General features: G+C 44.9%; 2 protein-coding genes across 3 annotated transcripts; both read left to right on the plus strand.

The window, feature by feature from the left end:
- The first annotated feature begins 9,307 nt into the window (after positions 1–9,307).
- LOC101759745 (LOB domain-containing protein 42) lies at positions 9,308–10,705 on the plus strand. Its single transcript, XM_004968011.2, has 2 exons — positions 9,308–9,581; positions 9,685–10,705. Exons 1-2 carry the CDS (start codon positions 9,392–9,394, stop codon positions 10,386–10,388), a joined length of 894 nt encoding a protein of 297 aa, XP_004968068.1. The 5' UTR covers positions 9,308–9,391; the 3' UTR covers positions 10,389–10,705.
- A 6,858-nt stretch (positions 10,706–17,563) lies between these two features.
- Positions 17,564–22,033, plus strand: LOC101758392. 2 transcript variants are annotated; one of them, XR_001164152.2, is made up of 2 exons: positions 17,564–18,071; positions 21,945–22,033. XR_001164152.2 is itself a non-coding variant. In XM_022826930.1 (2 exons), the coding sequence occupies exon 1, from the start codon at positions 19,471–19,473 to the stop codon at positions 20,545–20,547; it is 1,077 nt and encodes a 358-aa protein (XP_022682665.1). In that variant the 5' UTR covers positions 18,082–19,470; the 3' UTR covers positions 20,548–21,144; positions 21,945–22,033. The 2 variants fall into 2 exon arrangements, 1 of the variants encoding a protein (XP_022682665.1); XM_022826930.1 differs by lacking the exon at positions 17,564–18,071 and adding an exon at positions 18,082–21,144.
- Positions 22,034–22,199: the final 166 nt, after the last annotated feature.

Consider the following 22,199-nt stretch of genomic DNA (forward strand, 5'->3'; position numbering starts at 1 on the left):
GACTGATGAAACTGAATGGCAAAGGGCCCATTCCGTATGAAGAACCAGTGAGCTTTCGCAAAGATCGAGCTTGAAGTTTTTAAAGATCTATTATATAAGAGTTGTACTCTAAGTTACAAAATGGAATCCTTAAAAAGTGACTCGTCTTTGGTAGTAGCTGTTGGACAAGGAGCAGTTGAGTTAAGTGTTTTAATTGGAATCCAAAGTTGGGAGGTGCATTGTCAAAATATTGACGAAACTGAATGACAAAAGCCATTCAGTTTTTAAAAATAGTAATATTTAGCAATCATTAGCAAATGTTTACTGTAGCAACACATTGTCAAATCATGGACTAATTAGGCTTAATAGATTCGTCTCGCCGTTTAGCCTCCACTTATGTAATGGATTTTGTAAATAGTCTACGTTTAATACTCCTAATTAGTATCTAAACATTAATGTGACACTTGCTTAAAAATAAGCAAATGGAACCAAACCAGACCCAAAGATGCCTTCAGCAAATCAGCAACTACCGTGTTGTTGAACAGCCAAAGGGAAACACGCTGGAGCTGGCACCGTGAAAGTCGAACACATGTAAGCATATGCATGCGTGCTCTCCTGTTCGCAAACCAGTTCATCTATAGCAGCAGCTAGAGTCTAGTGCTTTCACAGCTCGGTTTCTGACCGTGGTGACAGCCCATGGTCATGGTAAACTTTCCGCTGGACCATTTGGAATAAAGTAAGCATACAACAAGAAGAAAGTGCCAACACACCGGGTTAAAAAGTTTAGAGTCCCTACTAGAAGGCGTCAGGACCAACCATTTTCTGACCTTTTTAAAACCCAATGGCTAGGAGAATTAAAGTTAGATTACACCCAACTCTGCTAACCACAATGCAGCCTCGATGAGATGAGATGCAGATTGCACACAGCACACAAGTTTAGAACAACTTGTCCCTAAAAGAAGAGCTTATAGCAAGTGCCTTGGAATCCTTTTCGGTCCACACATACAATTGGTGCCCAATTGCTCGCCATCGGTACATTCCCAAGCTAGGTGCAATGCATATGCATCTAGCGATCACATGACCTGGGCCAGGAATCTGCCCTTTAGACCGGGAGATTCGTGCGCGATGAGTCCCATAAAATGTGGAGGACAAAGTTTTGTCTGATGAGTACATTTTTTAATTCAGCTCTGCTGCTGCTTGGGATAGAGAAAGATATGGATGGCAAAATTTATCAGATAAACCATTTTTAAGGTTTCATTAGCTCAATGTTACTGCAACTTTATCGATTACTTGTGAATATGTCATTTTGAATAATTTTGGACCAAATCGCCCTAGCTGTCCTCTTCCCCTTTCCCCCTCAAATGCATGCACACAAAATGAGGGTAATTTGGTAAACAAATTACATAGTGGCATGTCCAAGAAAAAGAAATCACGATGACATATTTTGGGACTTTGAAAGTTGTAATATCATATTTCAAAATAAGTGAAACTGTAGTGGTACGGATCTAATTACTCCTATTTTTCAAGCTTCGACCTGTAGAACTAACACAGAAGTTTCATGTGTAATACGACTCTTATATATAGGATTTTTTATATATAAAATCAAGTCTAGTCCTAATAAAAACGTAAAAGAAATCCATATAGATGCACTGCATATGAATATTTCACAGCAAATAACTAACTCAATATTTACTTGAATTGGGAAAATTTCCACTTTCTAATTAATAAGCATAAATAAACCTTAGTAGCCAGCTATTATTTATACCATCATCTTGGGCGTGCCTTTGCCGAATATGCAGCTCCTCGATTGGTTTAATATTTCAATTCGGTCGAGCCAGCAATGTGTTTAAGGCACGGTCCAAATCGACAAGCTTGACCAAAAACAATTTGATATAGGCTAAACCATTTGAAATATTCTCTGCAAGGCAATGTTTAGTGAATCTCCGACCTCAGGGGTGTTTGGAGGTAATAAATAGAGTTTATCCATATCCGGTATGGACAAACTCTATTCATTACCTCCAAATACTCTATTTATATTCAATTTAAATCTTGAAATGAATATTATGGGTAGTTTTTAGACGACCTTGATCTAAACTACTCTCAAATTATTCTGGTCAAGCTTGTCGATTTGAACCGTGCCTCGAACACACTGCTAGCTCGATCGAATCGATCAAAAGATTAAGCCGATCGAGGGGAGCTGCATATGCTGCCATGCCATGACGCCCCAGACCCCGTGGAGACCACGCGCCCTCGCTAATCTAATCAGCGACGGTAAAGAATCACCAAGTGGGTTGCTAAAACCAGAGTACCGCCCGGGCGGGAGCGCCGGGTGCAATGCACGAAGCTCCGGGGGCTCCCTAATCAAATGCCATATTGCCATATTGGTCAGGCTTATGTCATGGCTTAGCTAGCAATTGCCATCCACGTAAGTGGAAAATTATATAACAACTCGACGTCTGTACGTAGAGCGAGTCAGTCACATTCTCGATCCAGCTCTAGATTCTCGAGCGGTTGCAGGTTTGCGCACTGTGCATGGTTTGCTTTAAATAAACTTGGGTCTAGAAGTCTTTGATTTAATTATCTGATGGTTCCTCTCTTCGTGCTCCCACATTTTATATGTCGCATTGCAATACAGATGTGTCGAGCTAGGTCATTTTTTATTTATATATTTTCAGTAAGTTTTGCTATCTATGGTCCGGTCTATAAATGAATGAGAACATATCCAGTCTTGGGAACATATACAGAACTACCAAAAAAAAATATATCTATAGTTTCAGAGTACTATACAAACACTTAATCAAAGGAAGATTATGAGAAATTTATGCAGAATTGAAGCCTAGATATATAGTTGACCATAAGCCTAGCTTGTTCTAGTACTTGTTAACTGGAAATATATGTAGGACCATAAACTCTAGCCCCAAACCATGGGCTAGTTTGTCCAGTCATACAGGTTACGTGAATTGACTGTTTTCAAAGCAACTTTGGGATGCAAATGGATGTGAAATGTTGTGGGAGAGAAATCCCAGTTTGTTATGTTTATTCTCCCTATGCCTTTCCGTACTGGTTTTCTCCAAAAAGAAATAATGTTAGCCTTATGCAGGACTTAGGACTCGTGCTTAAGAAAAACCTAAACTAGTCAATTCTAATCAAACCGACAGCTGCAAGCAAACTTTGAATACGTTACCAAATTAATTTAATCGTTAATAGCATTTTACAGTGTTTTTCTTATCTATGAATACCACGACTGTATGTGTAACATGTAGCATTGGATCCTCAAAACTCTAAACTCGACTATCCATGAAAGAGATGTTTGTGCTTTCTGAATTTTTTTTTTTGCGAGTGTTTGCTTTCGAAGTTCCTTCCTCTATACGGTATAAATTTCCTATTTATGCATAACATGATGGGTGTACGTACCTTTAAATCATAAATCTATATGGATGCTTTGTGATCTAATGTGCACATCTTCTCTATATTTTTTAGATAAAAGAGCATTCAGGGTGTTTTGCATCATACAGTGTATTTGGCCCCTGTTATGTATTACATCATCATATTATGTCATGCTGCAATGGAGAAAGCAAAAAAATAAAGAGACTACACGTGTCATCAACCACATAGCCTATGATTAGACCGCAATCCATTCTTAATGTGAAAAGCTCCATGGCCACCACCTCCACTGCATGGCTCACCTCCGTGATGTTGTGTCCTTTTTACTCTTTCTGCAACAATAACTAAGTACCTTAGCCAGTATGTGTACCCTTAAAAAGTTGCTGTAAAAAGGAGGTTAAACGTAGATTTATTATTAAAAGCAACATTGTTCCAGCATAACCATGTGGCCCAAACAGAGAGCAGCCAACGCCTTCGTTCCAGCCTATTTTGCGTATTGTCCACATTATGATTAGTCTCCAAATTCTACTATATGTACATAATATAACATATAATACGTTTATTAAAAATATTAAGTAGATTATTATATATATTATGCAAGGGTATTTTTGGAAAAATAGTGCCCATTGTTTTCCACATTTCTATTGATCATATAATCATAAGGGTCGTATTGGTGGAAGTTTAACAAAAGTTATGATTATATGTGTCAAGGATGACGCTCACATTTAAAAGAAAAATCAGTAGCAGCTAAGATATACATTCAAACTGTGTATCTGTTTCCACAATCCTTTGTATAATATTTATATCTAAATTATTATTTTTTAATCCTTGTCTCAAGGAGTAGTCGCAAGTTTGCTAGCTAGATAGCCACTGTGTTTAAACCCGGTAACCTACCGAGGGGGGTGCCCGAGGTAGTATTTTGGTTGATGGGGCTCGTCGAGATCAGGACCTCGAAGGTAAACGCAGACACACGGTTTAGACAGGTTCGGGCTGCTGAATAGCGTAATACCCTACGTCCTGTGTGTTGGTTGGATTGAATTGCTTTGGAGGGGGTCCATGCCTCGCCTTATATAGTCGGGGGCAGGGTTACAGGTCGGTTGATTTACAAGAATACTAGTCGGATACGACTAGAGGAGTTCTACTCTTATTACAGCGAGTACTTTCCTAATCTTCGACTAGATCCTATCTTTCCATGTAGACTACACCGCCCTGCGTCATGGTCTCCATATCAGATGCGTCTCGGTGTCCAGCCCCATATTTGGGACTGTCCAAATCTCATGGCGGGCCCATAGATGTATATACGACAAGCCCCTGAGTACTTTTTAGCCAAATATAGCAGAACTTAGTACTTTTGAAGTCTCCACCGACTACTCTTGATACCCCTCGAGTACTTCATCTGGTTAGATCTTCAAAGGTGCCCAAAATTGCCATAAGGATCGAATGTGCTCAAGCCCTTTTTGAACTTGTAATTTTCATCTTTTTATGTTATATGGAAGTGTGATGAAAGTTGCACTCCATATGGAGTAGCCCCCGAGCCTTAGGTTGAATCGAAGAATCAGGCTGAGGGTCTATCTGTAACTTGCATCACTTTCCCCTTAAAACCCGAAGAAAAAATTATTGCTCTTTGTTTGAAGATGTACTCCTAAATCTGATCTACCTTCATTGGTGAATAAGTATGCAGACAAGGTACTTCTGAAAACTTCTGCAGAAACAGCTGTTTAAAAACCAGAGAAAAAAATCTGCTATTTTTGGTGCTCAAGTATTCATTAGCACATTAGAGCTCACATTGATTTCCCTTTGAATCTTGTTACTTGCTTCCTCAAGAGTTGCCCTTGTAACCTATCTTACCTGAAATTATACCGCTGTACTGTTTTTATGTTCATTGTATAAGTCAATCAAGCCAATACTATACTTCAGCTTGTTTTGATGAGTTGAGATTGGAAGGATTCTTGAATCTGTAACATTGTGTAAGACTGACTGCTAACATAATACAGGTGAAATTAATTGCTAATTTGACAGATTAAATTTTATTTTGAAACACTCAGAACTCCTATAGTTGAAGGACTATAAGGGACTCCATTAAACTATTTGTGTCTTGTACATATGTAGTTCAAACAGGAGTGCGCAAAAGGAAATCTACCCTGTAATTTAATTAAGCACCAAAATGATATGGAAGGCCTTGAGCTCCAGAACTAGTCTTCTGCAAAGCTCCAGAATTTTGTTGTTTGTCAGCAGGCCTTGAGCTTTGTTCTTGTCACTGGTATGGAAGGCACAATAGTAGACTTGGAGTACTTCATTCAAAAAGATATGTTCCCCGGAAGCATGGTTAACAATGGCAGCAGTAAGAAAATGCACTCACCCATTCTCCAGGGCAAAGAGACCTGTAGTACTTGGCAAGAAAATGCACTCACCCATTCTCCAGGGCAAAGAGACCTGTAGTACTTGGCAAATTTGTCACAGTCGCTAGCATCAACCCCTTTGGCATTCACGCACCTGAATTCCATGAAAGTTGGAGTAAACTGAAATGCCAGAATGCCATGATCATCTCCAAAAGAACAACTGGACTTTTCACAAAGCATAACAGCATAGGAAAGGTAAGGAAAGGCTGTAGATGCTAAATGATGAAATGGAATACAGACAGGCAGCAACAGTCATGACGAAACACAGTACAATCCTAGGTAATAACACAACAAAAATTGTAGAGGAACAGCAGCCTGGTAAGTTGAACAATCCTTAATGCAACACAGTACTAATACATGGGTTCACAATTATTAGTACAACATAGCAACATGGGTTCACAATTATTAGTACAACACAACCACTTCAATGTAGCCTCAACTAGTAGTACAACACAACAACATGGGATCAATGTTCACAGCAACTAGTAGTACAGCACAGCTAGTACACAGCAACTAGTAGCACATTACAACACTAGTTTAAGGGTCTACACTATCGTCTCTGTCGGCACCAATGTTCTTCAGTATCTCTTGTTGTTTCTTTTCATAGTACATGCGGAGGCACGGAGCACACTTGTCAAGATCAATCCCGAGGATGCGCTCTTCCTCGTGTGTTTGTAGTATGTCAGCTTTCTTACGCATGATCCGCAATTTCTCTTCCTCAATTGCTGCCATGTGCTGATTGTGTTGGCGCACCTCATCGTACCTCTGCGACTCGATGGCTGCCATTTGCTCATAGCGAAAGTCTTTCTTCGCATTTTCTTCTTGCCACATTGAAATCTTTTTGTATGGACAGGTCCTACAACTTTGAAACATACTGAGATGAATCTGACGGGGAGGAAGAGGCTAATTTCTTAGCTTGTCTTTTTGTTGCATCCCTCCCCATAGGCCTCTTGCTCCCTGAGCACTGACAAGATGGTGTCTCCAGGTCACGATCGACTGTGAGAATGTGATCGGCTATTGCATCGTCATCTCCAGGTCGTGCCCCTCTAATGTTGAGCTCCATCCACTTAGGCTCGTCCTTCAGCAAATCCCAGCAATGCATGTAAATAAAAGGGTATTCTTCGATGTCTGCAAAGTTAGATAGAGCTAAAGAGGTCTGCAAAAAGGGTACACAATGTTAGAATTATGAAGCAAACTGTAATTGAAACCAAATACCAATAACAGATCATCTCCCTCACCTTATCTGCATCACTCATCCCTCTCGGATTGTCTCAAAGAACATTTGCCATGTGCCCTGCAAATTTACTTGCTTCAGCCTTGATAGTTTCCCAATGACTTTGCAGCGATCTGAAACTTCTCTCAGGAAAGGAACCCCTCTTGTTATTGTACTGGCTTGTAATCCTAGCCCAGAACCCCTCCTTCTTCTGCCCAGTGTTTATAATTGGGTCATAGCTAATTTCCAACCATGATTTCACAAGGAACACATCTTCTTTTGGGGAGAAGTTGGATAACTTGCTGCGACTAGGTCCGACCTTACGTCGTCGACCAGCTGCAACCAATGCTCCTTCCCCATCACCCTGACTCTCTTTCATTACTACTGGCTGAACACTCTCGACCGTTGAAACGACAGGCTGATTTTGAGCATGGGGTGGCATGAACCCTTGGTTCAGAGCTGCGGTCCACCCTCCCTGGAAAAATGGGTACTGCTGAGCAGATGGTTGCAACCCTAGGTTCCACCCTCCATAGAAGCCTGCCATTGGAAGACCCCGGCTGAAACCGGTAATGTCGTCACCAGCTTCATCACAATTATTTTGATTCATCCTACAATAACATGAAGTAAATGGTACAATAAGTATAGCAAAAGAACATCCGAATTCATCTTGCTCTATTTTAAAATATGAAGAAAAGACTGCAAGATTCTAAATACATATGCACCATCAAATATTTTGGCAACATGCTAAGTTTTGGTGTCAATGTGTCTGAACCCTAATTAAATAGCAATGGGTGACTGAACATTGCCCCTGAAATGAATGCTCCTAGTGTTGGTCAGAATGAGTGCAAGATAGAACATTTTGAAATGTGGTTGTTGTATAGCTCTAACTAGCTAGATGCATATATGCCAAGAAGTATGCATGAAAGGCACATGCTGCCCACCACAGGCACACACATATGTGCAAGCATCACACTACAACATATATGCAGTGGAACATAGACGCATAATGAAGACAAAAAAAAATCTAGAGCAAAGGCCTATTTTGGGCAGCATAAAAACCCTCACATCATTGACATTTTATTTAATGGTGTCCCTAGTAATATTTGATTATACACCTTGACAGTAATGCACATACTTTTCTTTTGCTTCCTCTGTTTGCAATTGAGTGCAATTCAAATATGAGTAGCGGACAATGTTTCTAAGCTCGATTTTACTTGTTGCAGGTTCATTTATGAAGAGCTTTGTTCACAATCCTGCTGGATTACGATTGACATCTACTAGTTGTATAATATAAGAGTGTTGTCATGTATAGTTCTGTGTTGTGACTCAGGAATATATGCATTTTTGCCATGGTTTATGAACTTAAGCACTTCAGGAGTAGAGCCAATATGCATCTTCAGGAGTATGATAGATAGGAGATAGCAAAATGAAAAGGAAAAGAAGCAGAGAGTGGAGCGGCGGTGCCGGGGGCGAGCGCGGCGATGCTGGGGGGCGAGCACGGTGGCTCGCAGGGGATGGCGAGCTGACCACGGCGGGGCCGGTAGGGCCACTACGGCAGGTCGCAGCGGCCACGGTGGGTGAGCGCCTCCGGATCTAGAGGCTGCAGTAGGGATAGGGATTACCTTCTCTGTCGATGGCGAATGGGTGACCGCGCTGTAGAGCTCTCCTCCAAGTCCATCCGTGCCTGCCTCTCTCTGCGCCGCCGCCGACCGCCAACCCCCTTCACTAACCCGTCCCTGCACTCTCCGGCGGGCGCTGCCTCCTCCTCCCCTCCGTCCCCAATGCCCTCGGATTTGAGGGAGACCGCCGGCTTCTCTTTTTCTAGATGCCATCGGGGAGGACGCGGACACTTCGCACGGCTGCCGCAAGAGGAGCGGCTGCTGCGGTGGAGAGGATAGCGGTGGAGAGCTCACACGCTGGGTTTCCAGTTTCACTGTAGCGAACAGAGGGATTGGGGAGAAGATAGCGGTGCGCAGTGCGTGAGTTTGACTGGTATATTTGCAGTAGGGGGTGTTTTACAGCTGAGCGGTGCGGATAGCCTCAAACCTCTAAGCCTCATCAGTGTATGTGCATCATGAAATTTGTGGTCCAATCCCAAATCACACACAAGTTCAACCAATCTCCCTCCTGGTTGGATAGGGGACAATTGAGTAATTTGGCAGGTCACGGGCCCACATTTGAAATCAGCTTTCCGCTCCCATGGAAACCGGAGGCTTTCCCAGCCCGGTGTCCACCGTACCGAGAACCAGACGTCCAGACCAGACGCGGTTTCGCCTCCCGATGCTTTATGTAGACCTCCGCAGCTCCGCCTCCACCACTCCTCTCACGCACACCGTTCCCCTCGTCTCCTTCCTCGTTCCCCACTCTCCACCACCATTGACGACGTAGAGCCGGTGAGAGGGTACAGTGATTCAGGATGCGGATGAGCTGCAACGGGTGCCGCGTGCTGCGCAAGGGGTGCAGCGACAACTGCGCCATCCGGCTGTGCCTGCAGTGGATCCGCAGCCCCGACGCGCAGGGCAACGCCACCGTCTTCCTCGCCAAGTTCTACGGCCGCGCCGGCCTCATCAACCTCATCGCCGCCGGCCCCGAACACGTCCGACCAGGTAAATATATATGCATCTAACTAAGCGCTGTAAATACACTTCTCGCGGATCGTCCCTCACTGTGGCGCGCTGTGCTCATGTGATGATCTCCATGTGTATGCAGCAATCTTCCGGTCTCTGTTGTACGAGGCCTGCGGCCGCATGCTAAACCCGGTGTACGGCTCGGTGGGCCTGCTCTGGTCCGGGAACTGGAAGCTGTGCCAGTCCGCCGTCGAGTCGGTCCTCCGCGGCATGCCCATCGCGCCACCACCGCCCGCCGCCACGGCCGTCCCGCCTCTCCGGACGTGCGACATCCGCCACGTCGCCAGGAGAGAAGCAGACGACCACGGCGCCGTGGCTGCCGCCGCCGGCCTCCACCGGTTGGCCAACAGCTCGCGGGGCCAATTCAAACGGTCCGCCGGCGCCCACAGGTCGGCAGGTTCCGGCTCCGGCATCGAGCTAGTCTTCTCCCAGCCGTCGGCGGCGGCCAGCATGCTGGTCGACGTCCGGATGGCGCAGCCGTTGAACTGGGCGCCTCGCCGCCAGCCGAGCCACGAGTACTCCGGGAGCCACGACGCCGTGCCGGAGACCGATAGCAACACCTCGGTGGACACCGTGGACGTCTCTCATGTCAGTCAGTCTGAACCGGAGCCACGACGAGAAATCGACGATGATGGGCGCGCGGATGGCCTGGACCTCACACTAGGCCTGCCGACGACGACGGTGCACAAGACCGAGCCGTCAGACGTTGACGACGGCCTGCAGCCTTGTCACAGAGGCGAGCTGGCGAAGCTCGGCTTGGCGATCGCAGATTCTAGAGCTAGATAATGAGATCATGTCAATTCAGAGGGGCTTTTGATTGGCAAGGAACTCGATCGTCTTAGTATGTCTTGATCTGTAGGAGTCGCTTTGATGTTCTCTAGTTTTGGAAACATCGTGTAACAACAGTGCATGCCCTTTTTTTGCCTTTTCTGATGTATGATACTCCGTTTCGATCTTCTGTTCTTTCCCTTTATTTAACTTCAGATGTTTCAGACGCATGTCAGATCCTATATGTATCATGTATAGAGAGCTTTGTGTATATTGCATGCATGTTCATTTGTAATTATATGATCAATATACGTAGCACCTGATGATACAACTAATATAACTCTATCTCAATTCTCATGTAATGGTTTCCTTTATGATTATGAATTGTGATCAGTCCAGGACATGTAATCTGTGCTTGTCTATATATTGAAGTTTGGTTATTTTCCATTTTAGGTTTCCACATATGACGAAATATATGGTTATGCCGGAGCTGGCAACACGCTAACTAAGCCCTGAAATCAAATGGGTTTGTGCCCAGAAATTATTAAATGAATAAAATGTTCAATTTCCTGAATGCTACAGGAGGCTCCCGGTATGCTACAGCAGGCTTCCTAGTGCATGAGCTAGTATCTTCTTTATCCTGCAAACATTGATGGAAACAAAAGGATCACTGTGCTAAATCTTCTCCAAAGCCAACACGGTTTGCAGAAGCGAGCCTAGCTATCTGAACATTCCCATACATGGTGCGCACAACTTGTTCTTTGTAGGGGGAGAGAGAACCTTTTTCTTGGTGCACGCGGCGCCCCCACAAGGGGAGGTTCAATGTATATGGCAAAGGCATGTCGATGGGGAGGCAAGTTGCAGAAATAACAATGCCAGAGTTAGCTAGGGTTTGATCATCTCCAAGAGCTGACAAATGAAGAGCCGAGTTTTTTAGCCAATTTGCCAAGTAGCCGGTTAAGTATCTGCAACCAATGGTAGTAGTAGTGTTGTTTGATGCAAACATGGTACGATCTATACACAGATTCCTGGTGTCAAAATTGAACAGCGCACATGGCGTGCATCATGCATATACGCCATTATCCGATGAAACCATCGATTTGCATCAAGAATGGTATCTTTTACGTATTTTGCATGGTCATCTCTCTTGAGTTATTTGATTGATACACTCTACTATTTTGTTTGTCTTTCGTTCAGTTATCTTCCCCCCCCCCCCCCCCCCCAAAAAAAAAAATATGGATGACATAGTACAGATTAATGATGTATTTCCTGTATGTTGATTAGAAGAATATATAATTCATTCAAGAGATGAAGTACGTCTTATCCTGATTGCAAAATTAAAGTGTTTAAGTTCTTACGTTATTCAAGATCCGATGATGCTGGGGACAAAATTAGATTCCTGTGAATTCAGGGTGTATGTGCCATTATATTATATATAATGATCAGACACTCTACTCAACCTGCACATATTTCCAAAATGCTACAGTGAATTCTTGAGAAAGACATTCTCATGGCAATATTTCATGTTGAAGTGCTAAAGTTTTTCTTATATTTTTCTGAATTTTATTTCAAAAAAATATTTTTCTGAATAGGAAGCTAATTCTTTGTTGATGTACGCATCATTTAATTTCGTGCTCAGATAAACATGTGTAGTACATATACTCCACAGCGATCATAAGCAACTTCCATACAACTAATTAACGTACGTGACAAGGTTAATTAGTTTGTATTTTTATTTAAAATCCTGCAAGCAGATGTTGAAAGCTAATATATAGATCCATAGCAATAATTAACCAATCACTTATATATTGGCATATCTGATTGCATCTCACTTACGTATATCTAACACGCTTGTGCAGAATTTTACATAACTACGCCCATATGTTTACTGGAAAGTGGAAACCAATAACATGGTCGTATGGAATAATCAGAAGACAAAATCCAACAAACTTCAGCTACAATTCAATAAGGGTCTATACGAGGCTGGTTATGACTGGAGAGCTGTATCATCAGTCTAAATGTATATTCTCTGGGAACAACAGTTTGGACGGAGTATGAATTTTCTATGGTGCCCTTTTAGTACGGGAGTGAGTTTGTTTTAATATGTTACACCATATGTTTAGATTCTAGACATTACCCTACCTCTAATTAGGAAGTACAAGGCAACATTAATCTCTTAATCTCCCCTCTTCCCTCTTCTTAAAGTGTATCTCCCTTTACCAAACCGCCACATTTTAAAACTATGCCGTCGTCCTTGAAAAAATGAGGGATTCCGATAATCATTGTAGCAAAAACAAAAGATGAAGTATGTGTTTTTCTACTCTTGGTTGTTGAGTGGCTGCGTACCACTTATAATTGTATATTGTAGGTCGAATGCTGAATTGGGAAGCTTCTCTATGGAAAAGCCAACTGCTCCCTCCAAATAGAGCCAAAGCAAAGAAGTGGCAAACATAATGGCAGCAAAACACACAACTATCATGCTTGTCGATCGATTCAATAAGTGCAGCCTGTAAACAGAAGTTCTTGCATAAATTTGCCATGATTATCCAGAGAGAAAATTCTTCTCCTAAACTTTGTGGATGACAAGAGTCTCTTGCAGTCTTGCTTCGATTTCTTTTATTTTTGCCCTTGTATAATTAACTTCACTGGTTTTCTTATATTATGACATATTAGTCAGTAGCCATAAAACACGCGCACAACCCCAATTGCCACTATATGAGTTGTGCCCAAACAATTCCTCAAGTCTTACACACGGAGGTGCGTAGTATTTTTTTTCTTGAATTAGGCAGAGCACTGCCAATTCATTTAAGAAGGAAGCAAAGGCAGTTTACAACAAAGGTCTGATTACATGAATCATAACACTCACGCTCTTCAAGAAGTGCGTATTTCATCCTAAAAAGAATGCAAATCTCGCTTTTTGAGTAGTCAAACAGTTTCAAATTTGATCAAATTTATAAAAGAAAATACTAAATATTCACGTCTCCAAATAGATTTAGTATGAAAATATATTACATGATTAATCTATTACTATTTATTTTGTACCATAAATGTTAGTACTATTTTGTATAAATTGATCAAATTTAAAATTGGTTGACTTTTTGGGAAGCGAGAGTTGCATTCTTTTTTGGACGGAGGGAGTAGTGGGGTGTTCGGTTGGGCTCCAAATAAGTCACAGCCGGCTTTTTTTTACTGTTTGAACAGTAAAAATAGAGAGAAGTAAAAAAAATCTAGCTGAATAGCCAGCTACGGCTTATTTTGGCTCATTCGAACAGGCCCAGTAAATAGAATTAGAGGAATGCCTAAGGTTTTCTCTCTCCAAATACATCTATATAGGTATCTGATCGAATCTGAAACTTGTTTGTCGAGATCTTGGGCCGTCTTCAATGGTGCTGTCGAACTCGCCGGATGACGTGGAGGCAGTTGAATAAATTAAAATGGCAAAAATTTAAGTACAGATCGTGTCGGTGCATGGAGCAGCGTGGTAGAGAGAGGGTAGGTCCCGCATGCACTCTCGGAATGCCCTGCATGCACTCTCGGAATGCGTTTGAGACTATCGCTCCACTTCTCACTAGCTTGATGGTTAATCCCCCTTCTGTCACCTCCAGATCGAATAAAATATAACCTACGCTAGCGACGTCGTCAGCCACGGCCGCACATCTTGAAACAATATATCCCCTTTTCTGAAGATGAATGTTAAATCAAGAAGTTGTAAGCTAGGGGCCGGGCCTGAGAACAGTGCTGGGGTCCATGCTCCGAATTCCGAAAATAAAATCGGTCAATTGAGCCCGCCGCACGTAACACGGCCTTGCTCCGGAGGAGAGAGAGCCCAGGATGCCTGGAATGCTTTACTTGGGCCGTACGACGACGGAACGCGAGCCCAAAAGTAAGATTGCGTTGCGCACCCTGAACACGCGTACGACGGCCCGCGCCGGTGGCGGTGCTGTTCCGAGCTCCCTGCCCGTGTCGTGTGGCGCCGCGTGAAGACGGCATATATGCATATGATCTGCCTCCCCAAAACCGTCGTCGGCATGCTAACAACTCATTCAGGCCAAGATCACATGGTAGCGACGATGACAATGCAAGGCCATCGTCTACAGAGCGATGGCAAGCGGAAGCGTTGAGAACAACAGAACGAAAAACACAGTGATCTCCCCATCCAGTGTTGGTTACCACTGCCGCGTGTACACTACGGACGGATCGATCCTGCAGTGGATCCAGAAACAAAATGGAGGTTCAACTTACTGGAGAGGAAAACTGTCTGCCCCCACAGAATGATCGCAAGCTAATAAGGAAGCCGGCATGGTCACTCACACCACCGACACAGGGGCCCGAGATGTGGTTGGTCTGTCGCTGCATGACGATCCTGACATGCGCATTCCGACCATCCACGCCGAGCCAATAGCCATGGCTCGCCCTGAAATTTCCCATCATTCTGTCCATGATTGGTTTGCTCCCATAAAAAGACAGGGAGCCCAGTTGGGTGACGCTTAATATAAGAGGATCGTCCAAAATATAGGTCGTTCTCCTACATGTGAGCACAACATGCATGCACATATGCGCTGGATACCATAGCTGGTGGATCCAGCCTTTGAGATACTACTACTGTACATTGCAAAATTGGTTGAGCGGAAAGTTTGCAGTAAAAAGAAAAGGAAAGATGTAAAAACAGTGTACATGAGTGACAATCTTCGGTGATGGTTTCTATTTTGAAACGGCCAACAATTTGTAGTCTTATGATAGTTATCTACTATAATATGTATTTTTTATGTTGGGAATGATGTTGTTAGCAATTTGTCAAAACTGTTCAGAAATAAAGACAAAAAAATATACTTAAACAATCCTCGGGCGGCACTTGAAAAATAAGGACTTATTGGCACTCGGAATAACTTCTGCCTATTGGAAATATTGCAACTTTTGCAGTGAAAGCTCTATTTTCTTTGGATGAGGCACTTCAAATAATCTACTGCAGTAGTACGACATCCAGTAGCTTACGTATTATACAACGTCAATATAGTACGTGGCAACTAATGAGCTAGCTCCCCGAGGAAGTTCCGAAGTCAGTGACCAGATCCACCGATCGACTAAATTACTAGTAGAAGTACGTATGCTTCTTTAATATTATGAAATCCCTAGAGACGAACACAAAAAGGAGATGAGTTGGAGGAACGCAACGGTTGCAATTGACATCATCGAGCACAAAACTTTATCTTGAGTTGAGACATGCAATCGATGTCAAGAAGCAGTATAGGCCTATTAGAACTTATAAGTTGAAACACATCCCAAAAGCATGTACAAATTGAAGCAAACAAGCAAAGTACGCAATTTCATTTTTCAAGGCCAGTAGACATGTACTTGCTCGCATGGTTCGATGCTCAAAAGCAACCGTGGCTTTGCTCATCGATCTTCAGTATAGCTTGCAAGACATGCTTTCGAACTAACCAAAACAAATATAGCCACACACACGCACACTTGTAAGCTGTGGTTGCCAGCAGGCTTGACTGCTTGAGCTCAAGTTTCCGATCCTACCTGTTGTGAAGAGCATCGGGGCAGCTCGGAATCCGCCGCTTGTCGTCGCCGAACCGGGCGGCAACGGAAGGCGACGAAAAGCCTCCGGCGCCGCCGCCTGCAGGTATTGGCCTAGAGCCCAGGACGTGTGACCCTGCGACGGCGACGCTTGGACGGCGGGGCACCGGAACCGCAGCTGCTAGAAGATTAACGCTGCCATGGAGGCATACCCAGAAAAGGCACATGATGATGACAGCTACAGAGTTCCTTCTCGGCCTCCTATTCGCCGCCGCTCGCATTGCATCGACGTCCGTGATATCTTCCCGTGCAGCTGCAGGCTGCAGCTAGCTGCAGGAAGAGAGAGAGAGAGAGACACACACAGGAGGACGAGAAGGAAAGGAAGGATCGAGGAGGAAGAGGAAGAGGGCTCGTTACTCGTTAGCACGCCGCAGCACAGGTGAAGCCGTGAGGGTGGGTGAGCCATCTGTTTCTCCGCACCGAAACAAAACAATGCGCGTGAGCAGCGGGAATCAAGGAGTATTGCCTGAAACGTTCCACACGAAAAACTTTGCGCGGCATGTTATACTAGTACAAGCCAATAGTAGTATGAAAATATTAGGAAAATGACTCGGTGTGTTACTGGTACTCGAAGAAGCGTTCAGAGTTTTCTTGGCGAGTCAAAAGCATTTTAAGTTTGACAATGCTGATGCAGATTCTAATTCCTGAGTGATAATGCCCAACTGAAAACCATGGTAAACTAAGCGAGTGCACAGTTCTGGATAAAAAGCGAGCGCACAGTTCTGGATAAAAAGCGAGCGCACAGTTCTGGATAAAACCATTGCATGATTGACTACTGCCGGCTGCTTAAAAAACCATCCACTTGTCGGCCGGGACCACTTCCTGACTTTGGTGAAACTAATTGATCCCTGTCCCCTTGAATGCAACTATATGAACATTACTGCACAAGTGTCCCTTTGATGCTGGTATAGTATTGGCTCTCTTTTGTATAGTAGTAGATTATGACTATCATTTAGCCATATTAGTTTAATCTTGTCCTACGTGCACGTAGATGTGTCAACGAAGGACCGTCATGCGGTTAAAGCTAGTATTGGTGGCGTTATTTGGAGCTAGCCGCAGTGCAAGCTGATGCACATGAGAGCACAAGCATTTGGGTCTCACGCTGAGGTACCATCCCGCGCCACAGCCGGGGGTTTGCCCGGCTGAAGGCCGTTTCGACGACAAATCAGTGTCATTTTGCTAGCAATGTTTGTTGGGATTCTTAGCGTGAGCCTCCGTACTGCATGCTGTCACAAACATTGTAGTATTCAGTTTTTTTATCCCTCAAAAACGTGCGCTGCTCTTGTTCGAGGAAAAGAAACTAGCAATATCATCCAATGCAAATTGGTCGCAGGTAAATATGGGTACGTTTTTGTTGTGTAGCGGGAGCCCGGATGATCGACGGGACCGGAGCTCGACTTGATATGTCCGTGGACCGCGGTCGACGACAAACCTCTATCTTCGTTTACAGTTGCGATGACGTGACATGTCGACGAGAGAGATAGAAACATGGAAAACAATCGGCCTGTTCGGTAGTGCTGGCTGCACAGCTGCAGTGCTGCTGCTGCAGCAGCTCAGCGCGCTAGCTCTGCTGTGTTGAACGCTGGCTGCAGCGCTGCAGCTGTGCAGCCAGCACTACCGAACACACCAAATACCCTTGCTCCTTGCCCCGCTCCTCAGCCAAAATAAAAATGTCCAGGGCCTTCCTCTCTCTTTTTTTCCCACAACAAAAACATGCATGCATTCCCGTCGAGATGGACGCACACAGTTGCAGTGCAGCAGCCCGGCAGCTCCTTCCCAGCAGAGAAACACTGCACGCCGTGCTGGGCTTCCGGCCTGCGAGCGAAGAAACCAGTCTCCAACGCCTTTCTGTTTGGGCTTCCATGGAGCCCACCAACTGTGCCGCGAGCCCGCCACAAGACCAGCCCAGCCGACGGCGGCTCCTCCACCTTCCTTCTGATTCATTCCCCCCTCTCCGCTCCGCTCGTACTCGCCGGCGCCGCGGCGCCGCCCGCCCGTGCGTGAAGCAAGGATCCCTTCCCTCCCAATCCCCAGTCTGAGGCTGCAGCCGCTTGAGGTTGCGGGAGGGCAACGCGGCGCGCAGGAGGCGAATCACGCCAGCCACCGCCGAAGCTGACGGTACGTAACCTAACCTCTGCACCCGAAGCCATGGCCTTCTCGTAGATGGCGCCGTGTTCGTTTAGTAGTGCCGATTTGGTCTTTCTATGGCGCGGGGGATGCGTGGAGCAAGCAATTGGTATTTTTGTGCTGATTGGTTGCTGAGGCAATATGTCGAACATGTGGTGTGCGACGTTGCTTGGGAGGAGCGAGTGTTTATCCTGATTCTGGGTAAACTAGGTTCATTTCAACTGTGACTGAAAGGAGAATGGTGGTAAAGTAGGTTCCCTGAACTGCTTGTTGTAACCCCTGTGGACTCGATCTATGAACAGTAGGGCCCACGTATAAGATAATGTGAGGGAAGTCATAAAAGCCAACAGCTGCTAGAGAGAAGGGAACGAAGAAATCAAATAGAAGCTTATTCCCTTGCTTGTTCGTCCTCGGTGGTGGCGGCGGCGGCGGCGATTCCATCTCACGTCACGGCGATCTCGTCGGCGGCCACGGGAGAATTTATCCGGTGAGAGCTTGTTATCTTCCTCAAGTCCCGGTCCTCACCGCTGGTGGCCGGTTGCGACAATTGGTATTTAGAGCTAGCTTTTTCTCGGCGTGGGTACTCCAGTCATTGCTCTGCATCTGCGGCAGCATATCGGCGGTGTTGTGGCGGCAGTAGATCCATGGGGGTTCTGCAGCGTGCGGCGGCGGCAGCAGCGGCGAACCGGGCTGCTCCGACTACGGTCACCGGCATGTCGATGTTTGATTCGGACGTGAACCGGGAGGCGCGGTGGTCACGGCTACAGGAGGGGCTGAATCGGCTTCACACCCGCATCGAATCCATCGACACCACACAGCAGTGCATGGCGACGCTGTTCACCCTGGCATCCACGTCGCTGGATCAGGTGAGGAGAGGTCAACAAGTCATGGCGAAGCAATTGGAGACTATTGGCCAGGCTGTGGCAAGGCTCGCTTCCTCTCCGAGATTGAGGGCGATGGATGGATTTGAGGTGAGTCCTCCTAAACGTAGCAAAGGGGGCTTGATATTGGGGACACCAACGGTGCCATGGAACTTGGGGCCAGGGGAGGAAAACGTGATGTGTGCTGTGGCAGGAGGCATACCCACCAGCTGTTTGACGGTTTGCCTGACTCAGAGTCGTGAGGAGATTATGGCGAGTGGTGATAGCAGTTACTTGCTGCAACAGGATTTTGTTGTACCTGATGCCCCTCAGGTGTTTGTGGGAATGTCACAGGAAGTGCAGACCAGGCACTAGATGACTTGCCTTGCGTGAATGGTTGGTCTGATGGCAATGATAGAGAAGAAGGTGAAGCGGTTCCATGGTTGCAGGATCTGCAAGTAGCATGTGCTGCATCAAAGCTAGCAGGGTGTGAGGAAAACAGTTTCGTTGCTGTGCAGGTCACCAGGAATATGAGCACTGATGTTGATTTTTCAGCACCATACTTAGAGTTTGGAGTCATTGATGCAAGCCAAATGTTTAAGGAAATGCCTCTTGAGGCTACATGGGATGAGGAGATGCAATCTGACATTCACTTGCATGAAGGTTTACTGAAGCAGCTTGCTCAAGGTGGAAATTGCTTTGTTGGTGTGGAGAGGAAACTAACTGATGAACCTGACACTAATTACTTGCACACTCAGGTGGTACTGCCTGAGCATGTTGAGTTTGTGGATTCAAAGGGAGCTGCATATGAGATGTTCAATGAAATATCATCTGAGAATGTGATATGGGATGAGGAGGTGATGCCAGACCAGGATACAGACAACTTGTTGCAGCTAATTGTTTCAGGTAGAGAGCACTTGGACAGTGAGAAGGCAAAGTCAATAATTGAGTTCGATGATGTTGGGAGCATCATTTGGGATGAGGATATGCCACACAACCTTGACATGCACATCAATCTTTTAGAGCAGTTTGCTGATGTTAAGCAGGGACATGGAGACAATGATTTCCTCACTGAAGTTGGTGATTTACCATTGTTTCTACAGCATGACGTGGTCATAGCAAATGACATATTTGATGTGCTTGCTGTCCAGGAGCTGAACCTTGGCATTGAGAACTTGGTCAATTGTGAAGAAATGAAAGGAGCAAGTGTCTGCAGCTTTGAGAAGTGTGGAATTGATACTGCTCACTCACTGCTTGGCAACTTATCATCGTTGGGAGGTTTCAGTCAGTGCAGTAATGTCAACAGACATGTGCTTGAGAAAATGACAGCATGGAGGTATGGTAGTTTTAGTCCAGGACAAAGTGAGCTCAGCGTGGTGGATGGTGAAAAATTACACAATGAAATAGCCCTCAAAACCAATGGCAATTTGCATCTGAAAGATCATGGAGCTGGTTTTGGTATGGTGTTGTCCTCTGCAGGGTGCATGGCAGAAAAAGGGAGTGCTCGTTATGTGATTTCTGAAATGCCACCATGGCGTCAAAATACTTTCAACAAAGGAAACTATCACATGAAAACTGATTATTCAGTTTTTGACAAAATATCTTAATGGAAGCAAAATGGTTTCAGTCCATGGAGTAGAGTCAACCAAATAGTGCTTGAGGTAATATCAGAGTGGAAGCATGGTGGAAAAGTAGCAGGTGTTTGTACCTCATCAATGGGCTCCCAAGGCGGATGTGAGCTAAACGGAAGGATTTGGGATCCGGGCATTCATAAATCAGCTTAGATAAGTTCAGTAATGAGTCATGACTGCTTTGCTTGCACAGACATGGTGAGAGAATGAGCCGGGGCTGCAGCTTAAATGAATCTAGTTATCACAGATGACCTGCTGAGTTCTTCAGAGAAGTTGGGCGGTAAAGACTAAGCAAAGAGTGGGCTATGCGGTTGCTTGGGGACAAGCAACTTTTCGAGGTGGTGGAAGTGTAACACCCGTGGACTCAGTCTATGAACAGCAGGGCCCATGTGTAAGATAATGTGAGGGAAGTCATAAAAGCCAACAGCTGCTAGAGAGAAGGGAACGAAGAAATCAAATAGAAGCTTATTCCCTTGCTTGTTCGTCCTCGGTGGCGGTGGCGGCGGCAGCGGCGGCGGCGATCCCATCTCACGTCACGGCGATCTCGTCGGCGGCCACGGGAGAATTTATCCGGTGAGAGCTTGTTATCTTCCTCACGTCCCGGTCCTCACCGCCGGTGGCCTCGGGGTTGCGACACTTGTGCTGCAACTTAGCGCGGAAACCAAGTTTTTTCTCTCACCGTTTGGAATTGGAGCAGGTTGCTGTTACTCTGGCGTGCCAGAGGTTTAACCAGCGTTGACTGCTCATAGGATTAGGAGTAGCTGGGTGTATAAGCATAAAGGTGGATTCTGTAGCTTGTGCTTTCATGTTCCTGCACAGTCATTGCATAAACATGCAGTTAGGACCATGGCTGAATTTACATTGCTTATCTTCAGTTTTACAACCTGTTTATCTTACTGCATTGTATTCTGATATGGTGGCCTGATACCTGACATGTTATTTTTCCCTAATCTGCTACAGAATTCGTATGCATATGTTCTTGATCACAGTCATTTGGATGACCATTTGTAGAGTTGGCAACAAGTTCGATTCTTTTGCATTAAGCCTATATGTGATAGAATTATTGGTCTTTGATAGCAAATTTTTTTTCCTGGATTGAAAAGGAGCTTGAATATTAGAATTGTCAGTTGGATATATGATGTGGAATTTTCTCAGTGTTCAAGATGGATAATAAATAATAAATCAATGCATAAGTTCATGTGCATTAATCCTACCTGACTGCCTATGATATAAACGGATTCACAACGATCATGTCTTTGGGTCAGATTTTTACATTTAACGTAGTCTGAGATTATTTGAAAAGGAAAGAAATACCACAAGCCTAACTGTTCTTTTTTTTATTTGAAAACGAAGCCTAATTGTTCTCGTTTTAGGAACCAGGAGGCACTGTAAAGTCTGAACAACTGAACCTCTCTTATCAACTTCAGCACATCAGTAGTATATTCATCACTAACTGTTCTCATTTCAGGAACCAGGAGGCACTGTAAAGTCTGAACAACCGAACCTCTTACCAACTTCAGTACATCAGTAGTACATTCATCAGCAAAGAAGCCAAGGATCGCGATGGCTCTGCGGCGAGCACTGGGATGGTCGGAAGGGGAGGTGATGCGGCCAGAGTCAAAGCCCTG

Source organism: Setaria italica, chromosome V (genome assembly GCF_000263155.2).
Source record: "Setaria italica strain Yugu1 chromosome V, Setaria_italica_v2.0, whole genome shotgun sequence".
Taxonomy (NCBI): domain Eukaryota; kingdom Viridiplantae; phylum Streptophyta; class Magnoliopsida; order Poales; family Poaceae; genus Setaria; species Setaria italica.

Coding starts and splice junctions, on each gene's coding strand:
- LOC101759745 (XM_004968011.2), top strand. CDS start 9,392: ATGCGGATGAGCTGCAACGGGTGCCGCGTGCTGCGCAAGGGGTGCAGC. Junction 9,582..9,684: donor CCCCGAACACGTCCGACCAG/GTAAATATATAT, acceptor ATGTGTATGCAG/CAATCTTCCGGTCTCTGTTG.
- LOC101758392 (XM_022826930.1), top strand. CDS start 19,471: ATGAGCACTGATGTTGATTTTTCAGCACCATACTTAGAGTTTGGAGTC.